This window comes from Primulina eburnea, chromosome 3 (assembly GCF_022965805.1).
Source record: "Primulina eburnea isolate SZY01 chromosome 3, ASM2296580v1, whole genome shotgun sequence".
NCBI lineage: Eukaryota > Viridiplantae > Streptophyta > Magnoliopsida > Lamiales > Gesneriaceae > Primulina > Primulina eburnea.
In genome coordinates this window covers 15,509,675-15,536,809 of record NC_133103.1, presented here as the reverse complement: position 1 = coordinate 15,536,809, position 27,135 = coordinate 15,509,675, and the positions used below count along the sequence as shown (strand labels likewise).

General features: G+C 35.6%; 2 protein-coding genes and 1 long non-coding RNA gene across 6 annotated transcripts; 2 read left to right on the top strand and 1 right to left on the bottom strand.

The window, feature by feature from the left end:
• Positions 1–334: 334 nt before the first annotated feature.
• LOC140826918 (uncharacterized) lies at positions 335–5,785 on the top strand. 4 transcript variants are annotated; one of them, XR_012116891.1, is made up of 7 exons: positions 349–1,121; positions 1,216–1,569; positions 2,933–3,370; positions 3,456–3,547; positions 3,861–3,927; positions 4,014–4,187; positions 4,389–5,785. It is a non-coding gene; the product is annotated as an uncharacterized lncRNA (long non-coding RNA). The 4 variants fall into 4 exon arrangements; XR_012116892.1 differs by having other exon boundaries at positions 350–1,121; positions 2,933–2,984; XR_012116893.1 differs by having other exon boundaries at positions 335–1,121; positions 2,933–3,547; positions 4,059–4,187.
• Positions 5,629–9,702, bottom strand: LOC140826917 (uncharacterized). The gene is made up of 5 exons (XM_073189461.1): positions 9,196–9,702; positions 7,116–7,240; positions 6,693–7,007; positions 6,420–6,589; positions 5,629–6,239 (listed from the first exon to the last, which is right to left on the bottom strand). The coding sequence occupies exons 1-5, from the start codon at positions 9,529–9,531 to the stop codon at positions 5,863–5,865; spliced, it is 1,323 nt and encodes a 440-aa protein (XP_073045562.1). The 5' UTR covers positions 9,532–9,702; the 3' UTR covers positions 5,629–5,862.
• A 5,272-nt stretch (positions 9,703–14,974) lies between these two features.
• LOC140828318 (putative clathrin assembly protein At1g03050) lies at positions 14,975–17,046 on the top strand. The gene is made up of 2 exons (XM_073191308.1): positions 14,975–15,837; positions 16,038–17,046. The coding sequence occupies exons 1-2, from the start codon at positions 15,150–15,152 to the stop codon at positions 17,006–17,008; spliced, it is 1,659 nt and encodes a 552-aa protein (XP_073047409.1). The 5' UTR covers positions 14,975–15,149; the 3' UTR covers positions 17,009–17,046.
• The last annotated feature ends 10,089 nt before the right edge of the window (positions 17,047–27,135 follow it).

The following is a 27,135-nucleotide window of genomic DNA, read 5'->3' as shown; positions in this document are numbered from 1 at the left end:
GTGCATTTAATTTGTGGGTTATTATTAGATAGAATAATTATTATAACAAGAATATTTTACGCTAAGAAAGAGTTGTGATCGATATGGTTTTAAAGATCGCAACTCTTTCTTAGGGTAAAAAATTAATTTATTTTAAAAAATTAAATTTGATTTGTAATATTTTCAAATTTAATTTATATTTTTTCAATGATATAGAAAAAAGCATTTACAATTACAATTTCTATTTTTTTCCATCGAATGTTTGGAAGACACGTGGATCAATGGTGTTGAGCAAACAGATTGTATACCTCGTTGATCTTGTAGACACGTGTCAAAATCTCCACGTAGCGCGAGTAAACAATAAACAAATATAATTTATTTGACCATGGAAAGAAAGAAGAAAAGGCGAAGAATCTGATTCAGTGTTCTGGCTGGCTGCCTGAGGCGAAGTCTCTTCTGTTAGTGGTGAATTTTCTGGTGATCTTTTGTTGTCAGCGTTTATGTTTCTTTAGAAATGGGTTTTCTTGTAGTTTTTAGGTTTCGATCGTTGGATTCATTTTATGTTTGATTACTGAGAGATTGAAATAAATTTGAAGTGAGCAAAATGGGGATTTTTTTGGGATAAAGGTGGGTGATTATCCTTCCATTTCAGGTGAGGATGCAAAAGACCTGACTGTGAATTGACTACTATTTCCAGTAACGCTGGAGATTGGTCTGCTGCTAGATATGCTGGTCAGGGAAAGAAACAAAAGGTACTTTCGACTCTGAGTAAAACAAGGAACATGAAGTTGGAACAAGGTTCGTTGTCTTCCCCACCAATGGGGCATTCCCATCTTCATCTGACAGTAGCTCAATAAAAGAAGTATCAAGTTTTCCTTCTGAAAAGCACCAGGGAATCTGGGTTCAAGACTCATAGTACAGACCCCAAAGGTGGAGAGAACTGTGAGGAGAAAGATATCATTTTCAGTGATGAGAGTAATGCAGCTGATACCTACACTTTTAGTGATGATCTTGGTGACATAACTCAAACAAGCAACGATATAGATATCTTTGAGAACTTAAAGGATAAAGATCCTGGTGATTTTTTTTTATGATGGTTGGCCTGAAACTGGAAACTTTGATGATGTTGACAGGATGTTTAGGTATGTTCGGAATTATCTGCTCTTTTAGAATATATGATAGAAGTATCATTCTCATCATATATGTAATATTAAACCATGACTTCTGGTTTTGCAGGAGCTCTGATTCAAGGTTTGGACTTGGGGCTAATAAGGAAGATGAGTTGAACTGGCCGTCTTCAGCAGATGATACAGAAGGAACTGGAGATACGCCGAAGACATATTGTAGGTTTCCATTGCCTGAGACGTATCCGGGGAAAGACCTTTTGCAAAATGATGACCCCACAGAGACTTACTATGTTGATGATCCTGCCATGACTTGTGTACCTACCTTTTTGAAAGATAGTTCTGGCCCGCGGACAAATATGAGTCTTCTTTGGCAAAAAGACCTGCTACGACGGCAAATTCATGTTTGGATGATATTTCACTTGAAGCAGCTAGTCTTCTCCAGCTTCAGCTTGTAATGGAACAGGTAGCATTCCCCTTGCAAAGCAATTCTTGTATGCTTAAATATTTTTTATGCTACTTTTATATCAAATAACATATATCAATCTATATAGTTGTACGCTGCGATTTATTGTTGATATCTCATTTATTTTAGCTGCAACAGAGTTGATCCTATGATAGAAGAAATCAACTAGTGACAATTCACTGCATCAAACATTTTTAGTTTCAGTTAGATTACTGGTTTTATGCTAAATTTTTATTTTTGTTAAGACGCTAATGAAGCTCACAAACATGTTAAATGAGTTCGGTCATATGAGTTGTGAGCTTAGCCCATTAATAATCCATAAGCTCAGGAGTTTTCTCACGTTAAAACTCAAAAGGTCATTTGTCATCTAGAAAAGAGTTCCTCTATTTTGTTGAGTAAAGTTTATCAATCAATTTGAATTGATAATATTCTCCGTTTAATTTAAATAATAACCAACTAAATAAACTAGGATCCTCAAATTATCAAAGATCTCCGTGGATATGTATTCACTACTATACAACCAGCTTGTAAACTCAAATTCAAGAACTCAACAAAACATTAGCAATTGTCCTAAATCAATGAGCCACTCAGATGTCAAATAATTTATTCAAAACATCTTTAATATTTCTGAATGAAAAGTTGAAAACTTCCCATTTCTCTTAAAAGAAGTAGAAAATTTTACGATGTAAACTGGGTGATATATATCATTCATTCCGAGCTTGGATTTAGATTTTTAAAGTTCCCAGTTTTGCGAGAATTCCGACAAACTTGACGCCTACTGGATTATAGATTAATTTTCATTCTCTTTCATCTTCTATTAGATGAAATGACGACTAATTTCCATGTGCTTTGTTCTATCATGGTGAACCGGATTATGCTAATTGTAGCTTTGTTATAACAAATGCTACGCTTTTTATTTTCATCCTCCAAGTAATATTTGTGGCAGCCAAATAGCCTCGTAGATGTTATGGCAGATCACTCTGGATCCAACTCATCGTTACTTCTAGCTAACTATAGATTCTCTCGCCGATAGTGGTAACAAAATTTTTTCACGCATAAATAAAATAACCAGTTGTTGACTTTCAGCCTATGATTCATCTGCCCGTTTGAGTAAACCTCCACCTCTAGAAGTTAATTTTTCTAAAATTTCTCATGCTTACTACTTTGTGCTGTATTTACGTTCTAGCTTGTGTTACCTCCACCCTTTTTGGCTGTGTTCTTAATGTAAAGCAAGTGAGCAAAGTGCACTTATCACTACTCTTCCAGCATAAACTACAAAAAACCTCCAGAGATACAGATGGATAGAAATTTTATTTTATTTGTTTGCTTGTCACTTTAATTAAATTATTCTTAAAATTTACAGGGTTCAGTGGATGCAAGAAATCCCTAATGGAACGTATCGGTATTTTGTCAAGGTCAGTTCCAACAAAAGCCCTCCCCGTCTCATCCCCCTACCCAACTCACGTTATTAATTAGGTTAATGAACAAGTCAAAGAGTAGCGTGCCTATGGACCACTCTATAATGATTGGACGGTACCTTCAATGTTATTGTTAAGCTTAAGAAAGAGTGCTTGGGTTAGGTTGTCCTGGGATATGTTTGGGATATAAGAACAGACTATGGGGTGGAAGTAGAATTCTAATTACGTAAATTGGTAGGAGATGTTTAGAATGTAAAGTTTATTACACTGTTGTCCACTGTTGTATAAGACGTGGAATATCATGTTTGTGTATTCGGTGAACTTTGCTGGTGGTTCCAACCATATACACCAGTTTTAGAGGCCATAAAATTCAGTCAAATCAGGTACTCAAACCCTTAAAATTATGGAACTCATTCAAATTTTATATCTGTATTTTCAGATGGTAACACAATGCTTGTATTTTTACAGTTCTCAGTAACTGAGAATTCCAAAAGTTCTGAAGTAGACAACCTCAGATCTCTTCCTGGAGTTGTCTTCTTTTATGAACTTCTCCCATAAAGGTGAGCTTGGTGGCTTCAGGATAGGAAGTCAATTAGATATCTAGGCATGATTTTACTAAAGGAATCTCTTGTTAGGCAGTTATGACATCTATTGTCATTTTTCCTCTGGATAAATCATTGCATATACCACGACAGGTCATGCATTGTTATACATTCTAAGGGTCTTTCATTGTTTTATTTCATGTTGCTCAGTAAATTAACTAGATCAATAAATAGAGATATGATATAATATCCTAATCTGTAGATAATTTTTCAGAGAAAATCAAGTCCGATTAAGTTTACATAGCACTCACTATAAACACATTAATTGCAGGTTACGTTCACAGAGGAGCATACACCGTTCTTGCACTTCCTGACACATATCTGTGACATAGTGGGAGGTATGTATTATTGCTTATTACTTGGTTTTCTTCTCCACTTTGCTATCATATTAAATTTTGAAGTACTGTATCATCTGTAAATGCAGATAATGGGTTTGATGACTTTTGACCTAAGTGCTACCTCATATTAGATAAAACCGGGATCCTGTCTGGTGAAGAACGGAAATCACATGTACTTTCTTTTTTATTGTCATCCACAAATGGAGATGGGACCCCTTTTCACTTTTGGCCTTGACAGACATTTGACATATCAAAAACAGGTTAGAACCTTGAATCGACTTCTTGAATATCTGACATTTACAGCAAAAAGTTCTTGAAATCTGATGAACTTGTAGTTAAGAGTACTCTAAGGCCACACTTTACCTGCTTTTTATGGTTGGCTATAAAATTCACCTCCCTGCTATCTTACGTCTCTAGATTCTTGAATTCTATTTGTGAGATATATGGCAACAATTCTGCAGGTATATTCACGGTTGCTGCAATAGTCAACTCCTTTGTTTACCATGGGCAGAAGGCATTACGAAAGAAACAGGAAATTGGTAAGCTTGGATGAATGCTAAACATTAGATTTCATGGAACAAAGACTGTGAGCAGCTCTAAAGGACAGATATCGCATGCATTCTCATGAACTATTGGATTGCTGAAAACAGTGAACTCCCTGCTGAAGAAAACTGGGGGCAGCTCTTCTGAAATATCAAAGTTAACAAAGAGTTTGATGGTGCTGAAAGTAATTTGCCTCCATTTTGATATTGAAATCTCTGTTCTTATTCCTGCAGTCCTGCCATGAAGTCATGCTGTCGATACAGTCATCCTTCATTCTTTCCAAAATATTATTACACAAATAATTTATTGGTGATGCATTATTATTTTTGAGAACATATTATCGGAATCACCATTAAAACTTAAAAAACTGTAAAAAATAACAAAAAACTGGAAGATTGACCAGAAGCACATTACGCGCATCAAAGCAGGTATGAGCAAGGAAGAGCAAATATAGCATTCTTTCAGTGATACATGCGAGCAAAGTTCGCTGCATATAGTTTTTAATCCTATATTGGATGCTGTTGATAGAGACTTATTGATTATTTACTTCAGACTTAACTTACACAGCAAATATCATAAATTAATTATATTATTTTCATTATTTTTTTATTATCAATGTTATCTTCTTATTATTTGAGCCCAAATAATGGTGAGGATCTCATTAACAGTACTCCAGATAGCATAGATGGTCGTATATGCTGCACTTTAAACCATTTGGTTCTGTCCTTAGGACTTCAGACTTAGAAAAATTCGATGTTTCAGTTCTTGAAAACATTACACGACTTGACCCCAAAAGAAAAACATTATACATGGAACAATCAACAAGTATATCCTAGGACCTTACAAATCAAGTGTCCTATGTGGGAAGAGGACTAGTTTTAATTTAGAGTGAAAGGCTAGTTTCCGCTAGTACAGTAAAATTTACTATCAAAATGTATTTCTGTAACTTCTTCATTTCGTTCAAATTGTCTCCACGAAATATTCTTCCAAAAATTCTCCCCTAAATCTTTTAACGATATAATTGTATTCTTGAACATAGTTATGATCATACAACATTTTTAATTTCCAAAACTAAAATTTTTGAAAAACAATTTTTGCATAAATATTACGCACGTGATACGAACGTAAAATGTGAACAAGGCGATGAGGTGCTCGAGATGGACACTCCATTAATTTCATTGTCATTGTTCCACTACAAAGTGTCACCAAAAATTTTGCTCATACACAGTTCCTTGCATATATATTTCATGGAAAATCTTCTACTTGAGAGGAGGCATATCATTTCAAGTCAATTCGCAAAAAATGGTTAATGAATGACAGAAATTTATCCTTGTTTATTACCGGTTCCAATCATCCTCCAGGAGACAAAACTCACCTCTTCTGTATGAGCTTCTAACTCTCCTTAGTGATCGAAACTCGAGAAAGCTCCAACTTAATGATCTCAAAATCTTCGTTTTCTAGTTCTTCCCTTGACAACCACGACAACAAGCATTGGTTGATCCACTCCTTTGCATTGCTTTTGGAAGATTTAGGCCCTCCGAATTTCATTATCTTTTGTAAATTTGACTCCGATGGATCTTTCAAATAGCTTTTCAGGATGTCCCTGATGGCGTTACACCAGATTGGCTGAGCCACTTTAAGAAAATCGTGCACAACAAATACAGGAAGAGTCGAACTTCCTACATCAGATTCATGCTGCCCACCTCTGCCATGATAGTCAGATCCTCCTAGCTTCAGAAGATCATGTGCCTCGGCCAAGTCACAGTAAACTAAAATCATGAAAATGAAATGTTACAGGAGAATTGGCTCATAGTTGAATTCCCGTCAGAAACCACTTTCCCAAAAAGTTCGAGCGGATTGAACAAGAATGATATTTACACTTATAAATACTATGACAAACTTAGCGAATATAACAAACCACCCAAAAAAAACAAGAAACTAATAGTTACCAGACAGTTTCCCATCGCTTCTGTAGGCCTCTATTCCATGCAACCCAGCTTCCTTCAGTCTTCTGATTATAAAAGCAGGGTTTTTTAGTGCCCATGGATGTGCTAATACTGCAACACCCCCGGTCTCCTGTATCATCTGAACGGTTTCCTCGGCAACTGGCTCACTTCCCCTGAAACAAATAAAAGCCTGGAGTTGAAAACAGAAGCACGAGCAGGATTACTAACGAATATCTTTATAAAAAAATTAAATTTAAAATATGGAAACACTAGTACGTGGAATAAGCAGGTCCACCATCATAAAGATATCGGGCAAATGCTTGTTTCAGATTTTCTACATGGCCAGCTTCAAGCATAGCACGTGCCACATGAAGTCTCCCGGGAGCAACGCCTTTTCCAGCAATCTTTGTGACGTTCTCCCATTTAACAGGCAGCTTGAGTTTATTCAGTTTAGACACGATGTTTTTTGCACGATGGAAGCGACCGTCTCTGATACGCCCTAAAAACTTCTCCAATTCCTCGGATTTTGTCGGCCCACAGCTGCTGTAATATGCAAGGATGTGGACAGGCTCTTCTGGACACAAATCCCCTCTGTTGGTCATCAAAAAGATGGTCAAGAATGTAGATAGAATAATTCTACACGAAATTTACCAAAAGAATGCATGGCGGTTGGTATTGAATCTAAGGCAAGATACTAACTTTGAGTGGAAAATAGTGCTAATTTCAACCCCAGGAATGATTTTGATGTCATATTTACGAGCTGCTTCAACAGCTTCGGGGATCCCAGATAACGTATCGTGATCTGTCAAAGCAAGGACTTTCACCTGTTCTTGAGGCATATTTAAAATATTAACCAATTGCGCTTTCAATCATATTATATTGGATTGGATACAAATACGTTAGTTCGTGATAGAATATTATAAGAGAAAAGGAAAAACAATGGTAGAATTTTTCCATCACAGAAATAAATTGAGGACGCCAAGGAGCGCTGATAAAGAATTGTTAATTACATGCAGGAAGATATAGAGAGAATAACTTGTAGAAAGTGCAGCATAATTGCTAGGGATTATATTCATTAAGTTATGAGCGGAAAACCAATCTCTTGCTGCAATTTTGCGAATGTTATACTTTACGCGATTGTGAATAAATTATGCCCCATATCCAAATAAGTCAGCTGCAGCTCCATGTGAATATACCACAACCAAATATGAGGGTGTTACTGAATATGAAGGGTGTCGGTCGATTTCACAGAAATTAGAAATTAATTCATAATAATGGCTCGTTAAACATGCACGAACCGAATTATCTAAAACTGTATATTTATAGAAGGTCAAGTTGTGTCATTATAAAACCTCCACTCTAAATTGATTGTCCAATACACCAAAAATGTAAAGGTGATGTACTACAACTCCGTTTTACACTTTTACTGGCCTTCAAAAGACTCTTTCCTTGAACATTGTCACTTACAAGTCACAAGCTACAAATGCATTTCACCGCTTGCAAGGCAGAAAAAGTAAACAAAAAAACTTGTCACAAGAGACACCATGGAATCCAAAAAATCAAATTATCAGACTAAAATCACTAAAATGCACGTGATAAGTTCAGGGACAGGACAGCTGACTGAACCACCATCCTCATTGTGACATCTAGTTTCTCATTAAAAAGTATTCCGTCAAGAATTTGTGGTGGATGTTTAGAAAATCATAGTTGATGACTGTTAGACAGTCCAAAAGCATATTTCTACCTCTAGTATCTTAGAATTTCAGAAAGGAAACCCGAAAAAGCAAGAGATGGATATATTCTGCGAGCCTAATCTGGAACATGTTCGCATCCCCATTCATGTTATATTTTTCCCACCTTCCTCGAATTATTCCACAGTCAATAATGCATCGCCCTCACAATTTTTTAATAACTGAACAAAAATTTGTGTATCGTCATCAGAGTTGAACCAGAGACAAGCAAAAGCAAAACTCAAACTACGCATTATATCATGAGCTGAGATACAACTAAAAGAACTGTTAAGCCGAGTAAAATTAAATGGAATAAACTTATCTCTCCATTGTTTTGAAGGGAAAATAGAGTCAAATTTGACATGAAGCCATGACCTAACACATGGAGAAATATCACTCTGTTTTTGTAGAACAGATTCTCAGATGCTAGAATCAATTAAGTCTTGATATATTAAGGATCATAAATCTTTTTTCTCCTTGAAAAAATGGTAACCATACTACACAAATGCGTTTGCTAATTCCATAAATTCTCAACTATATAGTGAAAACGTTGTACTCTTGTTAACATAATGTCCTGCTTCACACATGAATACAACCGAAACGCCCAGGAAACGCCCAGGATCTCGTCATCCATTGATGAAATCTATCCCTTTATTTTCCGAATTCCATTTCATGCTGAAAGGCATTTAAAAGTTCACACCCCTTACATGAAACGGCATCTTCACACGAGCTTAGAAGATATGTACTTCAAAGCAAGACAAGCATTCAAAAAGCATAATATATTTCACGGTGAAACTGAACAAGCTCATAAAATAGTCTTTAACCATGGAAACCTCCATGGTCGAGTAAGAATCAAATCCAGTATTAATGGAAAAAGATTAAATCTTGAACCATGGAAACCTCCATAGACTCCAAGACATGAAACCACTACTACGGCAAACAATAACAAACACGAGAAGCAGCAAGTAATAGCACATGCCACAACATATAAAAACCAAGATAGAGAAAACCCGCCGCTTATTCTAGCCAAAGGGAAAAAACAATCTCACCCCATTTTGATGAGCTCTTTCTACAAGCTTGGTAGGAGACAAATAGCCATCGCTGCATGTGGTGTGACAGTGAAACTCAAAGACAAGTTTTTCCTTGGGTTGGTACCACTGCACCCCAAAATCATCAAGAACAGAATCAACAAAACTCGTGGAATTATTACAACCATTCGATTGGTCCAAGAAAACCCATTTGCTGACTGCTTTATATGCCACAGTCTGTTCGAGGGTCATTTTCCTCTTGGCACCGCCTCTCTTCTTTTTCTTCTTCTTATTTTTATTATTATTATTGCTGCTATTAGCCATACACTTTTTCGGGCTTCCTTTATCAGCCATCATAGATTCCTCTTTCAAGCAGAAGATGATGCAAGAAAGCAAGAACTTGAGAAGAAAAATTAAGGGTTGTGTGGGCTTTTGTGAATGCTGAGGCCAAGAGGCAGGGGGGATCTAGGATTCCATCATTCTATTGGGGTCTAGGGTAGGTGGGTGTGCATAGGCATCTCTCTGTCATGTCCATGGAAAACTAAAAACAATAATTTCAGCGCAATATCTAAGGTAAGTTTTCATCATTATTTTTTAATGGATTTAATCTTTTAAAAAAACTCAATTATATCTATTTTTTTTTTTTTTAACAAAACTGCCTATAAGCAATTTTTTATTTATTGATTCTTCATTATTACCCACATAACACCTTCCTAAACATTTATAAATACTAATAAAAAATTACACGTATTACATGTGTTATTATTATTTTTAATTTGATCAAATAATATTAAACAGTCAATACAAAATTATTTTCAATTTAAAATAATTGTTCGATTTAAAAAGAAATTTTGTTTAGATTTTTTTTATGTAAAATATAAAGTGACTTGAGGATGTTTTTAGTAGAATAAAAATTATAATTATGAAATTAAAAGATCTTCTAAAATATTTACTCTAAAGTCTCACACATAATGATATAATAATGTAGATAAAACATTAAAATTGTTATATATATAAAATTTTTATAAAAATTTTATTTATCTTAGAAAATAGATTTAAAAAAAATGACTCTTCCTAGTGGTGGTGAATTTGGCCATGCATGGTAAATAAATGGATTTCAGAATTGGTCTGAAAAACAGTGTACTTGTCTCTGCCCATATGTTATGTATATTATTTTCTTTTTTTTTCTTTTTAAGCTGTCATACTCTGACTCCATGCTTCACCTCTTTCTACTGTCAGGTCACAATTCAATTAATTTCGGGGTTTTTTTTAAAAAAAAAAATTGAAACCGTAGTATTTTTTTGTCAATTATTTTTAAATATTTTTAAAAAAAAACAATCTTTTTCAGATGTATTTTTCCATTATTTTGTCATCATACCAAAATTGCATATTTTAAATGTCCATTTTTATATTATTTATACATAATCTGACATCAAAATATTAATTTTTAGATAAATTTTGGAGATCTAACTATAACATTCTCCTCTCCAAACATAATAAAATAAAATTCTCATTTTTAAATTTCTAAATTAATTTAATATTTTATTGTAGTATATATACTTTCTAAAATAATGAAACAGATTATTATATTTCAACATCTACAAGGATGCACATTTTCTTGGATTCCTGTTCTATTACTTATGTAAATATAGATAGCAGTAATTTTTTTCTTACAATTAGGTTCTGACTAAATTACTTGCACACTTGCGCGCGCGCACACACACACACACACACGTGTGTGTGCGTGTGTGTGTGTGTGTAGTATTGAATAGCTAGTTAAATGCCACATGATGTAAGCGCAGGGAGAGGATGCAGAAATTGGCCCCTTCCACCAATATTAATTTTCAGACTGCCACACTCTCTCAGCTGTTGGGCTGATGCCATGATACATCCATCAGTACAAGCAGACAGAGTGTGTGTGTGTGTGTTTATATATATATATATATATATATATATATATATATATATATGTGTGTGTGTGTGTGTGTGTGTGTGTGTGTGTGTGTTATCTGCACTTTCTTTAATTTTCAATGTACCTTTTCTTTTCTTCTTTTTAAAGTTAAATTCTCAATACTAAACTTAATTTTACATTTAATTTTTGTAATTAAAAAAAATATGTGTAGGACTCTTGATCCCAAAAAAAATGTTTTTGTAACTTTTGGGTCCACATATTTTTTCCGGCTGAAAATGAATATAAAACGTTGAAATATGATGCTGATAGCTTCGAGATTATTGGATTATAACCCATATTTTATTTATTTATTTATTTTATCGAAAATATATCTACTAATTCAAATCTTGGAGTTATCCCTTGGGAAAAACCTACCTAAGCAACCTTTTTTTTGAAATTTTGAATCGTTAACTATGAAGTTAATTGATGATAATATTTTCAATCCAATATATAATAAATTAAATGAAATGTGACAGAGCAATTTCTTGGTCATGGCCCAATATGTCCAAGTCCCCAGTCACTTCAATTGGACAACGAATGAGCCCAAACACAAGTAATGAGTCCCAACAACACACATTATCATCGGCCGATTCATTGAATTAAATTATGATATTATTCTATGCATATCACTATTTTATTTATATTCATTAATTTTTGAAAAAAAATTGAAAAGATACAAAACTAATACATAATTTTCACTTTTTCTATTGCAATGATGTAGCACATTTTTTATGATACGAGAACTCACGATTGTTATATTTTGCTGTGTAATTGAACCTCGAACTAACACAATAACGTGGAAACTAAGATAGTCAGGTAAATTACACATGGCTTGTGACAATCTGGCCTGATAATGTGTGGGTATAAAGCATAGAACTCCTGACAATTAGCCAAGTATTTATCTACTCCATCAGCTCCGACACTCACTCGAGTCAGTGACGTGGCAATTTAATCCTTTGTCGTCGTTATATTCTATAGGTATAATCTAAGATCGTATATATGAAATTTTAAAAAAATAAGAATACTTTATTTTTCCTGATCACAATTCCATTAATTTCAGTTATTAATTCTTATTTTTAGGAATGGAAAAAAAATAATAACTCTAGTATTTTCAATTCTGATTTATAGCTATAAGAATCGACTTTAATAAAACAATTCGATTATGTTTTTTGAGATTAATTGGAATCAATTTATATTTTGGAGGGAATCATTATTATTAGCTTCCTTTACACGGAAACGAGTAAATAATATCCTTTCAAAGGGTACAAAAATTTGCATATATATGTATACACACACACACTATATTATAAAAGCTGAGATCTTTAGTTGTCTTATTTTAATACACCAATTAATTTTTATGAAAATATCATATTCATTTAAATAAATATTATTTTTATATAATTTATTCTTAACAACAATATCTAATACACTTTAAAAATTCAAATATTATTATGTAAATTATATATTTAATATAATTTCATTATCGTTATCTAAATGACAATTTAAATTATAACAAAATTCCTGAATCAACTCGATCTGTTTTTCCGTTTGCATTTAGCTGCACGTACAATTGGTATCACGGTCGATGACAGGGTCAATGGGGACGGGTGGGTGCGACATTCTTCTCAATTTTGATTTTATTTTTATTGATTAGAGGCTTAAAAATAATTATATTTTTTTCACTTCCTTTTCTAATATCTGTTCTTATCGTCCTAGATTTTAAATTTTTTTTTTATCCCTAACCTCTATTTTATTTTCTGACTTCGTCCCTGACCACAACATCCTTCCTCCTGACCTCAAGGGTTTACACCTTCAACGGTGATGCCAGCTCCGACCCATCTATAAACCCGGAGTTTTTGCCGGAGTTAAAATCTAAGCGCCAATAAAACGGAGACGTTAATGTTCGGTTGCCTATGGACCGTGACAGCAGCCAGACATTTGACAACCAAATATTGCAGAACATCACAACTCATTGTAAGGGCGAAGCCAAGAATATGGTTCTACTCAGAATAGAATTTTAAACTCTAGAATCCTTTAATATTTTCAATTGACTCACTTAGACTGATATCAAATTAATCAAAAACTATACGAAATTTACATATAAAGTTTTTTAAAAGAAAATGGGCCACCCCATGTGCCAATGAATGCAGCTCACAACATTTCGCTGTGCTGCAATCCGATGCCAGTCTATATCAAGATGAGGTCATGCAGTGTCTTGTGGACTCATATTTTTTGTCGTCTAGAGCTACGTCGGGGCCGTCATTTGAAGCAGATTCGCCTATTCCATCGTGAAACTGGGAAGAAATGGCGTGTTGATGGGATCTGAAGGAAGAATCGGGGCTGTTTGCAAATCTTTTTTGTATATATATACACAAAAAAATATACATTTATTGGGTCACATATGATAGATACGTGTAAACCATAATTGCTTCTTAAGAATTCGATCACCCCTCTCATTTAATAAACCATAATTGCTTCTTAAGAATTTAAAGATTATTACAAGTGTAAAAACTCACGAAATGTACAATATTCATCGTTTAACAGTGACAAAAATAAAATATACTAAATATGCGAACACCACGAATGTATAAACTAAATTGTTATAACATGGGACATTTAGTGTTATAAAACCATAAACGTAGTCATACAATGGGGCATTTAGTGTTATAAATCTTATACTCGTTGGATATTTTAAGGTTAATTAATGAAAATTAAGCAAAGATAGATATAAAACTCAAAACAAAAACATTGATGGGAAAATCGACGATCCCAAGAAGCGCCTAGGCGCCTGATAGCCTGGGAAAGCGGTGTCTAATTAGATTGATGTTTACAAAAGTTGTGAGTATTCATAAATCTTTGTCACCAAAATTTATCGTCTCTTGGTCGTATTTTCGAGATTTGTGACTTAAATATCAGTCAATATGAATGAATCATAATAAATAGAGACGATATAATATCAGCTTTGAGATGGTCAAATAAAGGAAGAGCATTTGCATTCATTTTGAACTTCTTCATCTTATTTCTTCCCAAAAATGAATTTGTTTTATTTTATGGTTATGAAACTTGTGATTTCTAGTGCTACTATAACAAGTTTGAAGTCATTGTATCTTAGAAGACGATTGTCATATCACGTGAACACCGTGTGTGTGACAAATTCGTCTTAAGAACAAATAGTTTTCTCTTGCTTTGACTTCAATTTGTTAACATATTTTCTAAGTTTAGTTATTTTCAGGTTGCAGAAAATGTGAAGATTTTTAAGGAGAATAAACATAAACAATACTATATATATATATATATATATATATATATATATATTACTCAAGACGTGAATCCATGGATGTGTGTCACGAGTGATCTTTATGTTAAAAAACGACTTATCTCTATTTTTTCATACGAAAATTAAATCTATATAAAAAGTTTTTTAGAAACTGATTAAAAATCCGAAAAAATAAAATTTGATTTTCTTTTAACAAGAATATATTGTACGTATTATTTTTTTTTGAAGAATTTTAAAATGCATTTAAAAAATCCAAGAACTTGGTTTCTTTTCATGTGTTTGTATAAAAGTTCAAATACCGCTCCATAAATTTAAATATTGGTCAGAAACCTTGTCCGCTGAAAAAACTACTTCCAAAAATGTAAGAAAAGATTAAAAATTAGTAATAATAATAATAATAATAATAATGAAATGATAATATTACCACGTAATGCCTCGTTTGACTTCCATTTGACACCCTCCTTTCACCTAGATTTCAGGATAGTCATTGAAAGCACACAGTATCTATCCTGGAAATCGAAGAGCCATAAATTTGAACCATCGTTTTAGATCCTCTGAGATTATTAAACAGGTGATAATGATAACGTTTCATCAATCCATATTCTTTGATTTGATATATCAAATGCATGAATTCAAAAGTGTTTAATTAATTCGCATTGATTCAGTTTTTTATGAACCAGAGAATTATCGAATGTACAAACCTTATTTGATCCATATTCATCACAAACATTGACAGATTGAATCCAAATGGCTCCAAGCAAGATCAGAAAAGCGATCGAATCCGTCAAAGATCGAACCAGCATCGGCTTGGCCAAGGTCGGCAGCAGCACCTCTCTTTCAGATATCGACGTCGCCATCGTTAAGGCCACGCGACACGAAGAATACCCCCCCGAAGAGCGTTACATTCGCGAGATCTTAACCGTCACGTCGTACTCTCATGCATACGTTGGCGCTTGTGTTAACACCATAGCCAAGCGCCTGAGTAAGACCAAGAATTGGGTGGTGGCAGTGAAAACGCTTATGCTGATCCAACGACTGCTTAGCGAAGGGGACATAGCATTCGAACAAGAAATCTTCTTCGCGACGAGGAGAGGCACCCGTCTTCTGAATATGTCCGATTTTCGGGATAAGTCTGGGAAGCCGTCGAGTTCGTGGGATTTCTCCGCCTTCGTGAGAACCTACGCCTTGTATTTGGACGAGAAGCTTGAGTTCCGAATGCAGGGCAGGAGGGGGAAGAAGAGTGGATTTTCGAACAACGAAGAAGAGGGAGGAGATGTCGGTTATGGCAGTGGCCATGGTGGTGTCGAGCGTGATTCTGATGCGATGGCGGGGAGGGGGATTCAGCAGGTACGTGAAATGAAGAATGAGAAGTTGTTCTCTAGGGTTCATCATCTCATGCGACTCCTTGAGAGGTTTTTGGCTTGCAAACCAACAGGTATATTTACTTTTTCTTGGCATCTAGGAGCCAAAACATGAAGGGACAAAATTGATATATTAAATTATTGTTGAAAAGAAAATTGTACTCTATTAGTTGATAATGAAAATTACTAAAAATTTAATGATCTATTCTACTTTATATATATAGAACAAACTATATAGTATAGAAAAATATAAATATGTTGATTGGATTTGTAGGTGCTTCAAAGCATAACAGGGTGGTGTCAGTGGCTTTCTACCCCATACTAAAAGAAAGTTTCCACATCTACTACGACACACTGGAAACAATGGCAGTCTTTCTTGATCGATTCCCACAACTTGATGTGCCAGATTCCGTCAAAGTTTACGAGCTTTTCTGTCGCCTCTCCAAGCAGTACGATGAGCTCGATACGTTGTATGATTGGTGTAAGACCATTGGAATCGCGCGATCTTCGGAGTTCCCTGATATTGAGAAGATCACGAAGAAGAGACTCGACATTTTGAACGAATACATCGAGTATAAATCAGCGAATGCGCCTGATAAGAGACCCTTGAGCGCGGAGACCAAGCCCGCCCGTGTTAAAGAAACAGAGGCGATCGTAGAAAAAGATATGCTCACAATGAAGGCGTTGCCACCACCCGAAGGATTTGTTGATGAAAAAGAGGTTAAAAAGGAGACGAAGCTGAGATTGGTCGAGCCGAAAGAGGAGAAAAAGATACAAACGGGAGAATTGGTGACCTTAAGCGCACATAAACCAAACATCGAAGAAGAAGGAAACAGATTGGCCCTAGCTTTGTTTGATGGCCATTCAGCACCAAGTTCCACACCATGGGAAGCTTTCAAGGACTCGTCGGGAGATTGGGAAACAGCCTTAGTTCAAAACACCGGCGGTTTGCCAAACCAAAAGGCCTCCACCATGGGAGGCTTTGATGGGTTGATGTTTGATGGGATGTTCATAACGAATCAAACGGGAGCTTCTAATGGCGCTAATAGCACCGACCCTTTCACTGCCTCGCTTGCGGTGGCCCCTCCGGCCTACGTGCAAATGCGAGAAATGGAGACGAAACAGAGGTTCGTAGCAGAAGAGCAAGCGATGTGGCAGAGATACGCGAGGGATGGGACGCACGGGCACAGTGGGTTGGAAAATGTTCGACGACAAGATCTTCATTGGCACACAAGAAACTTCTAGAAGGAGGACAACACCACATCTTGTTCAAATTTCAAGTGCATGCATGTTTATAAAAGTATAAATATCGTGTGATTATGTAACACGAGGAGACACCTTAGATAATGACTGCCTTGAAATCAAAGCATGCAGAGAGATGAGTGAACTATATATATTAGTGGACTCGTTAATTTAGTAAATGGGAAAAATTTAGAGGGACGAAATCAAGTTCTTGTGAATATATATATCCCTTCGTTTACCCTAGTGTGTGTGTTTATATATATATATATATATATATATATATATATATATATATATATATAAATCAATTTTTACTTCGCCACTCGTTACTTCGGCGATTATTAATTATGAGTAGTATATATCAATCAACTTCGGTAAATAACACCAACGAAGTAAAACATTATTTTTTATTTCACAACTTAAAAAACACAGGCTTCACTTCTAATTTTTAATAACATTTTACTTCGACAGAGTAGTTTTGATGAAGTGAAATTTTGTTAAAAAAGTTGAAATTTATATTTAGTGAAGTAAAAAAATGAATCATAATGTTAATTAATTTTCCTTAAATGATGAAGTAATAAAATATAAAATAACTCGTCATATTAAAATTGTGTCGAAGTTAAAGAAAGAATTTACTTCATCATAACTCAATAATTGTGAAGTCGTTATCTATATTAATTACTTCAGTACAACACAAAAAAATGAAGTCTTTTAAATTTAGTACTTCGTCATTAAATTTAAATTGTGAAGTAACAAAAGATCAAATACTTACAATTTCTTTTTAAAAAATGTAGACCGTCGCTAATAAGCGACGGTAATGTTAAACCGCCGCTATTTGCGACGGTTAATAAACACCGTCGCTCATTAGCGATAGTTTATATAATCCGTCGCTAAATAAATCGACGACAGTTTTAAGAAATCGTCGCTATTAGCGGCAATTTTATTTAACCGTCGCAAATAGCGACAAGTTAACATAGTCCGTTGCTAAATAGATCGGCGACGGTTTATAAACTGTCGCTAAGTAGCGAAAATTTATAAAACCCGTCGCTAGTTAGCGACGGTTAAATTTAAACCGCTACAAGCGACGATTTACAAATAACACCGCCGCTAATTTCTTGGACACGACTTTAGTGATTTTACTCCTCTGTTCATTCTCACTCACTTCACATCTTCGTCCATTTTTCTCTCTACGATTTTAATTTCGGGTTAGAATATATTTTTTAGTTTCAATTTTTAATTTATAATCATGAATTTAATTTTGTTTTTAGTTTATTTTATTTAAATTGTTTTATAGATTATTTACAAATTTAAACATATGATATTTAGATGTTTTGAGGATATTATTTAAAAAATACGTAGAACAAATAATTATAAAATAAAAAAACAATTTTTGTTTTAAAAAATAATATAATTAGCGACGGTTTTAATAATCATGAATTTAATTTTGTTTTTAGTTTATTTTATTTAAATTGTTTTATAGATTATTTACAAATTTAAACATATGATATTTAGATGTTTTGAGGATATTATTTAAAAAAATACGTAGAACAAATAATTATAAAATAAAAAAACAATTTTTGTTTTAAAAAATAATATAATTAGCGACGGTTTTATCAAATACCGTCGCTAAGTAGCGACAATTAGCGACAACTTTATCTAATAATGTCGCTAAGTTGCGATGGCTTTATCATGTATCGTTGCTCAAACACACCGTGGCTAATTAGCGACGGTTGAATATAAAACCGTTGCTAATTAGCGACGGTAAAACTTTCCGAAACCGTCGCTAATTGGTAACCGTCGCGTTCCATAATACCGAAGTTGTTCGCATCAATTACTTCACAAAAATACAAAACCTGTGAGGTTATACAACACATTTACTTCGTCATTCTATATAAACAATGCTGTTACATATAATAAGCTATTACTTCTGAACTTTACAAAATCAATGATGTAGAAGATGTTGTATTACTTCGTCATCGGTCTAATTCTGACCAAAGACTTCGCTAATTTCTTGGATACGACTTTAGTGATAATGCGAAGTAAAATGGTACCCTATTAGTTCACGTGCGTTTATATCGGCAATTATCTACTTATTACTTCATTTAATATGCGAAATAAATCAAGAAAATTCGACTAGTGTATGTACAATATGAAAGTATTGTCCATATTTATTGAAAAGTTAATTTGTAATATGTTAAATTGACTTGAGATCTTAAATTTGGACTATGGATTGAATATATTAATCAATCTTATGTTTAAAATTTTACAACATCAAATGGTATATGTGATGAAATATAAATATTCTCAATCTATTTATTGAAAAGTAGAAAAAAAAATATTTCATCATATTCGTTGATGAATATGTTGCGAAATAGTGGACCATGAAAACTTGAGCTAACACTCAAGAATTGATTCTTTATCATTCTTAGAAGGACGAGTGTTTGTAACATACCAATAGTGAAGTTAAGTATTGTACTTTTAATTATTTTTTTACCTATAAAAGGTGGAGTATGGTAAGATATTCTTAAAGAAAAGTCACATATGTGAGTGTGAGGATAGACCGTCTCAAAGAAATACTTATAAAACCAAGATTATTTCATGACCATAATGCACACAACCAAAAAACCAAAAGGAAATGATAGGGAAATTATTGTGTAGAAACTATTGTTTGGTTTTACACAAACCACCAAGAAGTTCAAGACATCAAGTTCACTTCGTGACTTAGTAAATATGATAGATTCTACTAAGAAAAGTTCAAAACCAAAATCCACATCTCCTGATGCGATGTGAAAACTCTCTTTCGATGTCACGTGCTGTAGTGACCCGTTCCAGAATCACCTACTAATCAAAAACTAAGCATGCAATTAACCTAATTAACAGTAATCAGAGATAACAGCGGAAAAGTCAACAACAATACCGATTAACTAAACCAACCAGATACTCAACGTCCTCCTCCTGCTCCTCCTGAGCTGTCCAACCTGAGGCCTGCCCCGAGGGAATGGGGTGTCCAAGAATAAACAAAACCGAGGACGTGAGCGATAAGAACGCCCAGTACAAAAGTATGAGTATACAGACCTATATGAAATGCACATGCTATGATCATGATACCGGGGTAGTCAAGAAACAGGAATCACAAAAGGATCTCAACAATGCTCAGTCTAGAGGCGCCAAGTGGATAGTGCCGCGCGGTCCAACCTCTGGGTCACTGCATCCACTACAAGACAGACGTGGACCTAAAATGTCCCGGACCACCGAAGCCCTCCCGACCCGTCGGCCACTGTGTACTCTCGGTGTCCATGCGTCCACAAGACAGGGCTGAGCGGCCCCAAGATATAGCTTATCTCGAAGGAGATACAGCTCAACAGTAAAGGCTATCTCGAAGAAGATACGGCTCAACATGAAATGCAACGTGCAGTAATAACCGTGACATAATAGCATGCATCATATGACATATATCAATGCACCACATAATCATGCAACACATATATGAATGTATACTCAACCAGGATATCTCGGATAGTACTTTCGTACCTCTATCACAGCAATCCTAATCCACTGGAACCACCAGACAACAGGTCTAATCCAAGCCTATTCATCAAGTGAAAACCATCACTAAACTTATCTACCAGACTTGACTAGATAATCCTGAGATAAATACTGATAAAATTCCAAACCTTCGTCCGTCGTTAGCCCGCTGATGCCGCTAGCTCCCAACTAGAGCACAGCTCTGCTACAAGACCAGCAGCTCCCCGCTAGTGCCCAAATCTCGGAACAAGACTAGAACCTGTCAGAAACGACTGAAATGCTATGGAATTCTCTGAATTGGCGAGTCAAAATGAGGAAATCCGACCACTATTTATAGGCCATGTTCGGATCCTCCGAACACCACTTCGGAACGTCCGAACGCTACGTGTCCATTGGCTCTTGACAGCTCATGATCGGATCCTCCGATCATACACTTCGGACCGTCCGAACTTGCACGTGTCCAGCTGCTCTTGACACCTCATGATCGGATCCACCGAACCCACTTCGGACCTTCCGAACTCCCACGTGTCGATCAACACTTGACACCTAATGATCGGATCCACCGAACTCACTTCGGACCTTACGAACTCTTCGGTGCTTCCGAACCATCTTCGGTCCGTCCGATCATGACTCGGTCAAAATTACACCTTAAACCTTCTTAATCACCAATACTCCGTTAATTACCCAATTTGGAATTCGGGCTACTACATTCTCCCCCCCTTAAAAACGATTTCGTCCTCGAAATCAGGCTTAGAGGATGAACAAAATGAAATAACAATCATTGTTATTACATCTCAATTGTTGCTAAACACAACTGATATTTGGTTTACAACGGAAAAACATACATCCATAGTACAACTTACAGTACTTACTCAAAAGAGCTCTGGATGCTCTGAACGCATACGATTCCTTAACTCCCAAGTGGCTTCTTCAGTACCTCGACTCTGCCACTGCACTAAGACAAGTTAGTCAGTCGGTCCACAACAGCCCCAATTGCATTACAATTCTTAGAAGGCAACGGCAATTGGTGACCAAATCCATCGTTACATGCTCCCACTTCCACTCAGGAATAGGGAGATTCTAAAGTAATCCTCCTGATCTTCGATGTTCAGCTTTTACTTGCTGACACACCAAACACTTGGCTACAAACTGGTAAACACTTCTCTTCATACCTTTCCACCAAAACTTGGTTTTCAAATCCTTATACATTTCCATACTTCCAGGGTGGATACTCAACTTACTCCTATGAGCTTGAGATAAAATCTCGTCTCTCAATTTAGAATCTTCTGGAACTACAATTCTTCCTGACAGACACAAGGTTCCATCTGTATGGAATGCAAAACCAGATGTGTGGTCTCCGTTAGCTAACCTTGCTAACTGTTGTTTCAACTCTTTCATCTCTGTTGGTGCCAATCTTCATTAAATCTATACTGTTGACACGGTTCCTACGTCTCCTTTCATCATGATCTTGGTGACGTCCTCCATCACGATCTCTACGACGATGTTCTCGGCCAGCCTCATCGTCGCCATAACGGCCATGTCCCACACTACCGTGACTGCTTCCATCTCCTGACATCTGAAAGGAAACTAAAATCAACTCCTAAATCCTCAAAACAGAATTACTAATGTCCCAAAAATCTTTGCATGCTCTGATACCATAAATGTAGTGACCCGTTCCAGAATCACCTACTAATCAAAAACTAAGCATGCAATTAACCTAATTAACAGTAATCAGAGATAACAGCGGAAAAGTCAACAACAATACCGATTAACTAAACCAACCAGATACTCAACGTCCTCCTCCTGCTCCTCCTGAGCTGTCCAACCTGAGGCCTGCCCCGAGGGAATGGGGTGTCCAAGAATAAACAAAACCGAGGACGTGAGCGATAAGAACGCCCAGTACAAAAGTATGAGTATACAGACCTATATGAAATGCACATGCTATGATCATGATACCGGGGTAGTCAAGAAACAGGAATCACAAAAGGATCTCAACAATGCTCAGTCTAGAGGCGCCAAGTGGATAGTGCCGCGCGGTCCAACCTCTGGGTCACTGCATCCACTACAAGACAGACGTGGACCTAAAATGTCCCGGACCACCGAAGCCCTCCCGACCCGTCGGCCACTGTGTACTCTCGGTGTCCATGCGTCCACAAGACAGGGCTGAGCGGCCCCAAGATATAGCTTATCTCGAAGGAGATACAGCTCAACAGTAAAGGCTATCTCGAAGAAGATACGGCTCAACATGAAATGCAACGTGCAGTAATAACCGTGACATAATAGCATGCATCATATGACATATATCAATGCACCACATAATCATGCAACACATATATGAATGTATACTCAACCAGGATATCTCGGATAGTACTTTCGTACCTCTATCACAGCAATCCTAATCCACTGGAACCACCAGACAACAGGTCTAATCCAAGCCTATTCATCAAGTGAAAACCATCACTAAACTTATCTACCAGACTTGACTAGATAATCCTGAGATAAATACTGATAAAATTCCAAACCTTCGTCCGTCGTTAGCCCGCTGATGCCGCTAGCTCCCAACTAGAGCACAGCTCTGCTACAAGACCAGCAGCTCCCCGCTAGTGCCCAAATCTCGGAACAAGACTAGAACCTGTCAGAAACGACTGAAATGCTATGGAATTCTCTGAATTGGCGAGTCAAAATGAGGAAATCCGACCACTATTTATAGGCCATGTTCGGATCCTCCGAACACCACTTCGGAACGTCCGAACGCTACGTGTCCATTGGCTCTTGACAGCTCATGATCGGATCCTCCGATCATACACTTCGGACCGTCCGAACTTGCACGTGTCCAGCTGCTCTTGACACCTCATGATCGGATCCACCGAACCCACTTCGGACCTTCCGAACTCCCACGTGTCGATCAACACTTGACACCTAATGATCGGATCCACCGAACTCACTTCGGACCTTACGAACTCTTCGGTGCTTCCGAACCATCTTCGGTCCGTCCGATCATGACTCGGTCAAAATTACACCTTAAACCTTCTTAATCACCAATACTCCGTTAATTACCCAATTTGGAATTCGGGCTACTACACGTGCATTCATGCATAAATTTTATTCATGCGAGGGATTATTAGATATTTTAAGCTTAATGAATTAAAATTAAGAAAAAACGGATAGAAAACTCGAAACATAAAACATTGAAGGGAAAGAGGCGCTGAGACACCTGTAAAGAGGAGCCCTCAACCAGTTTGAAGGTGTTGAGGCGCCTGTAAAGAGGAGCCTCAGCACTTTCCTCGTTGCCTTGGAAATTCCAGGGTAGGTGGAGAGGCGCCTAGGCTCCCGTTAAACGGCGCCTCGGCGCCTGGAGATGTTGTTTACTAAAAGTTCCGAGTTTTCATGGATCATTGTCACCAAAACATGTCTTTTGATCATATTTTTGAAATGTGTGAATTATATATCAATCCATCTGAATGAATTAACATAATGAAACAACTTAACATCAACTTTGAGATGATCAAACAAAAAAAAACATTTCACATTTATTTTGAAATTCTTCTTCTTATTTCTTCTAAAAAAGGAGTTTGCTTCATTTTATGGTTATAAAACTCGTGATTTGTAGTGCTACTATCATAAGTTGGAAATCGTTATATATCGAAAAACGATGGTCATATCTCGTGGCCACTAGATGTGAAACAAATTTGTCTTAAAAGGACAAAGAATTTCTCTTTCCTTGACTTTAAATTTGCTAACATGTCTTCCTTTTGAACATAGTCATCTTCATATTGAAGATCCCGCCAGGATGTTGAAAGGATAACCCATACCAACATAAAGTAACTATTTTCCCCCGAGATATCCTTCAACATAATATATTTATTGTTATTAAAAGTAAATTATACTTATAATACAAAAAAAAATTAAAAAACAAAATATTTTATGTTTGAAAAAATAATTTCAATATCATTGCACTTTATACAAAAACCTAGTATTCTTAAATACATATTATATGGAAATTTATTTCTTGTGAGCATCCATACATCGCTTAACATGAAGTATATTGTTCTTGTTTGAAAACTACTAATTTAGTTAATTATTGGTATAGTGCACAAAAGTATGGATAATAGAAACATTCTCTGCTTTCCTTCTTAGATAATGAAAAATTTACAGTCTGAAGATAGTAAAAATGATTACGAAATCATTTTTAACTGCAACAGTTGTAAAACTTAAGTTAAATACTGAATAAAATAAAAATATGAAGTCATATTATTTGCACCAACGGCATCCCAAGTCAAACTAGCTCGTGTGTGTTCAAATTAGGGCAATATTTGTAACCTGAATTGAGTATTATGTTTAATGATTTTTAACGACTTTTATAGCTTTTAAAAATCTAGATATATTTAATAAAAAAATTTGTATATTATATAGAAGTCTAGTGATATTCAAAATATATTTTTATAGAATTTTAAAAAGACAAGTAATATTCAAAATTGACTTTTCAAAACTCTATAAAAGTTTAGATTAATCAAATTTTCAATAAAATTTTAATAACTTAATGGAATCCATTAACATACAAGTACTAACGTCTAAAGTACAACTATAAAGTGTCAAAAGTCGTCTTTGGTTAAACCTAAATATTTGAATTGATTTTTAAAACCTCTAACTTATACACAAACTCTTTCTTTTTCTATCTCTCACCTCACATCACAGCTCCCCTCATCTATCTATGTGTGGGGACCCGGACGCTAATCATGTTCTTAATCGTTATTGGGACTAAATCAATTATAATAATCAGGGTCTAATTTTTTTTTTTTTAAATACGGAAGGTAATTGAATCAAACTCCTATACATATCAGTATAAAAGTATAAATCTGATAAAATATACAATCATACATACTCAGGTTCAACAACTACTATCAAGTGTTCAAACCCTAGCTATAATCCCAGTCCGGTATCACCACTCTAATCTCGATCTGTCTTCACCTCTGTGACCCTGTACCTGTCCCACATGTTGTCATGCACACATACAAACAAGACAACAGCCGGATAACTCCGGTGAGATATAAATATCCCAGTATAAACAATGTATTAAATGCAATCATATAAAACATATATAAAAGTATAAACAAACATCAAAACATGTATCTAGTCTGACTACATGAATCAATGACTCGTGATCTAATCTTATCTTATCTCAAATCTAGGGATCCCAATCTAATTTAGACTCTGGTATTTTGTATCGAGTGTCTGAGATAGACGTCGATCTACATCTAAGGCTCTTCGATACACCGTAAGTCTAGAGTCTTATCGGTTCTGAGAAAGACTCGGCGGTTCTGCCCTAGCTAGGCTGATCTGCCCTAGACTCGGACTCTGACTCTGTTCTAAGTCAATACATTAACATATCAATCTGATAATCTGCGAATATCAATGCAATAAAGTAAAGTATGTGATTTAGGAAAACTCAAGTCAACCTAACTCGAGTTGTGCAATCCCGAATCAACATTTATTTGTACCTTTCTTGCTGTCGATCTGATACAATCAAAGTCTTGATTCAAAGTCTGTCACTGTTCAATCTGGCAATGACAATATCAATATTCTGTATCAATATTCTAATCAAATCACAACATCTCTGTTTTATCAAATTCTGACAGCACAACAGTACAATCTCGCGATACTGATAATCCTATATCAGTCTATATCAATTCCAAACGTTTACAATCAACCACCATAAAAATCTGATATCAATTCTAGTCAATTTCCTTCTGAAATTCATAACAATTCCATATTCAGTCCATTTCTTAATCTGACTTCGATTATACGCTGTCTAACATGTCAAGAACATCATATATGAATTCCATTCAATTCTGACAATATTATAATTTCAATACATATCAAAACGTAGTAAAACTTACGTCCAGTTGTAGCCTACGTTGCTAGGAACACGGTACCGAAGTCGGATTTAAAATCTAACGGACGGATTTCTCACAAAAGGCGTAAGGATTTTCCACTTCTTTTCCCAAAGCTTTTCTCGATCTCTATTCTGTCAATTATGAAGTATTATCATATATATATATACGTCCCTTGCATGGCAATGCTACGTGTTTTACATTTCACAACTTGAAAGCGGCGCTCGGGCGCTGGTAATTTATCGCTCGGGCGCGGCCCTCTCTGTCCAAACATTTCCGAATGCATCCTTGGCGCTCGGGCGATCAAAAACTACCGCCCGGGCGCCAACTCTTCTGCCCGCGACAAATACTTGATGAACACTGGCGCTCGGGCGGTCGAAAACTACCGCTCGGGCTCCAGACTCTCTGTCCCCAAGTTATGTAAATCATATGTTTGGCCCGATTTTGTTTCGTAATAGCCCTTTAATAATCATATCAATTCAATTTCAATACTCTTCACTTAACGTGATATAAAATATAGGGCAGTACACTATGTCCTCTCTCAAACTTACAAAATATATATTGGCATATTTTTTTTTTAATTTTTTCATTTTTTTTGGCTGTTGCTGCTCATTTAACAATTTTTTACATTAATATTATAAGAAATTTTGAATTTTATAATCGATTTTTGAATTTATGATTCATACAAATAAATATATTATTAAAAAATAATAA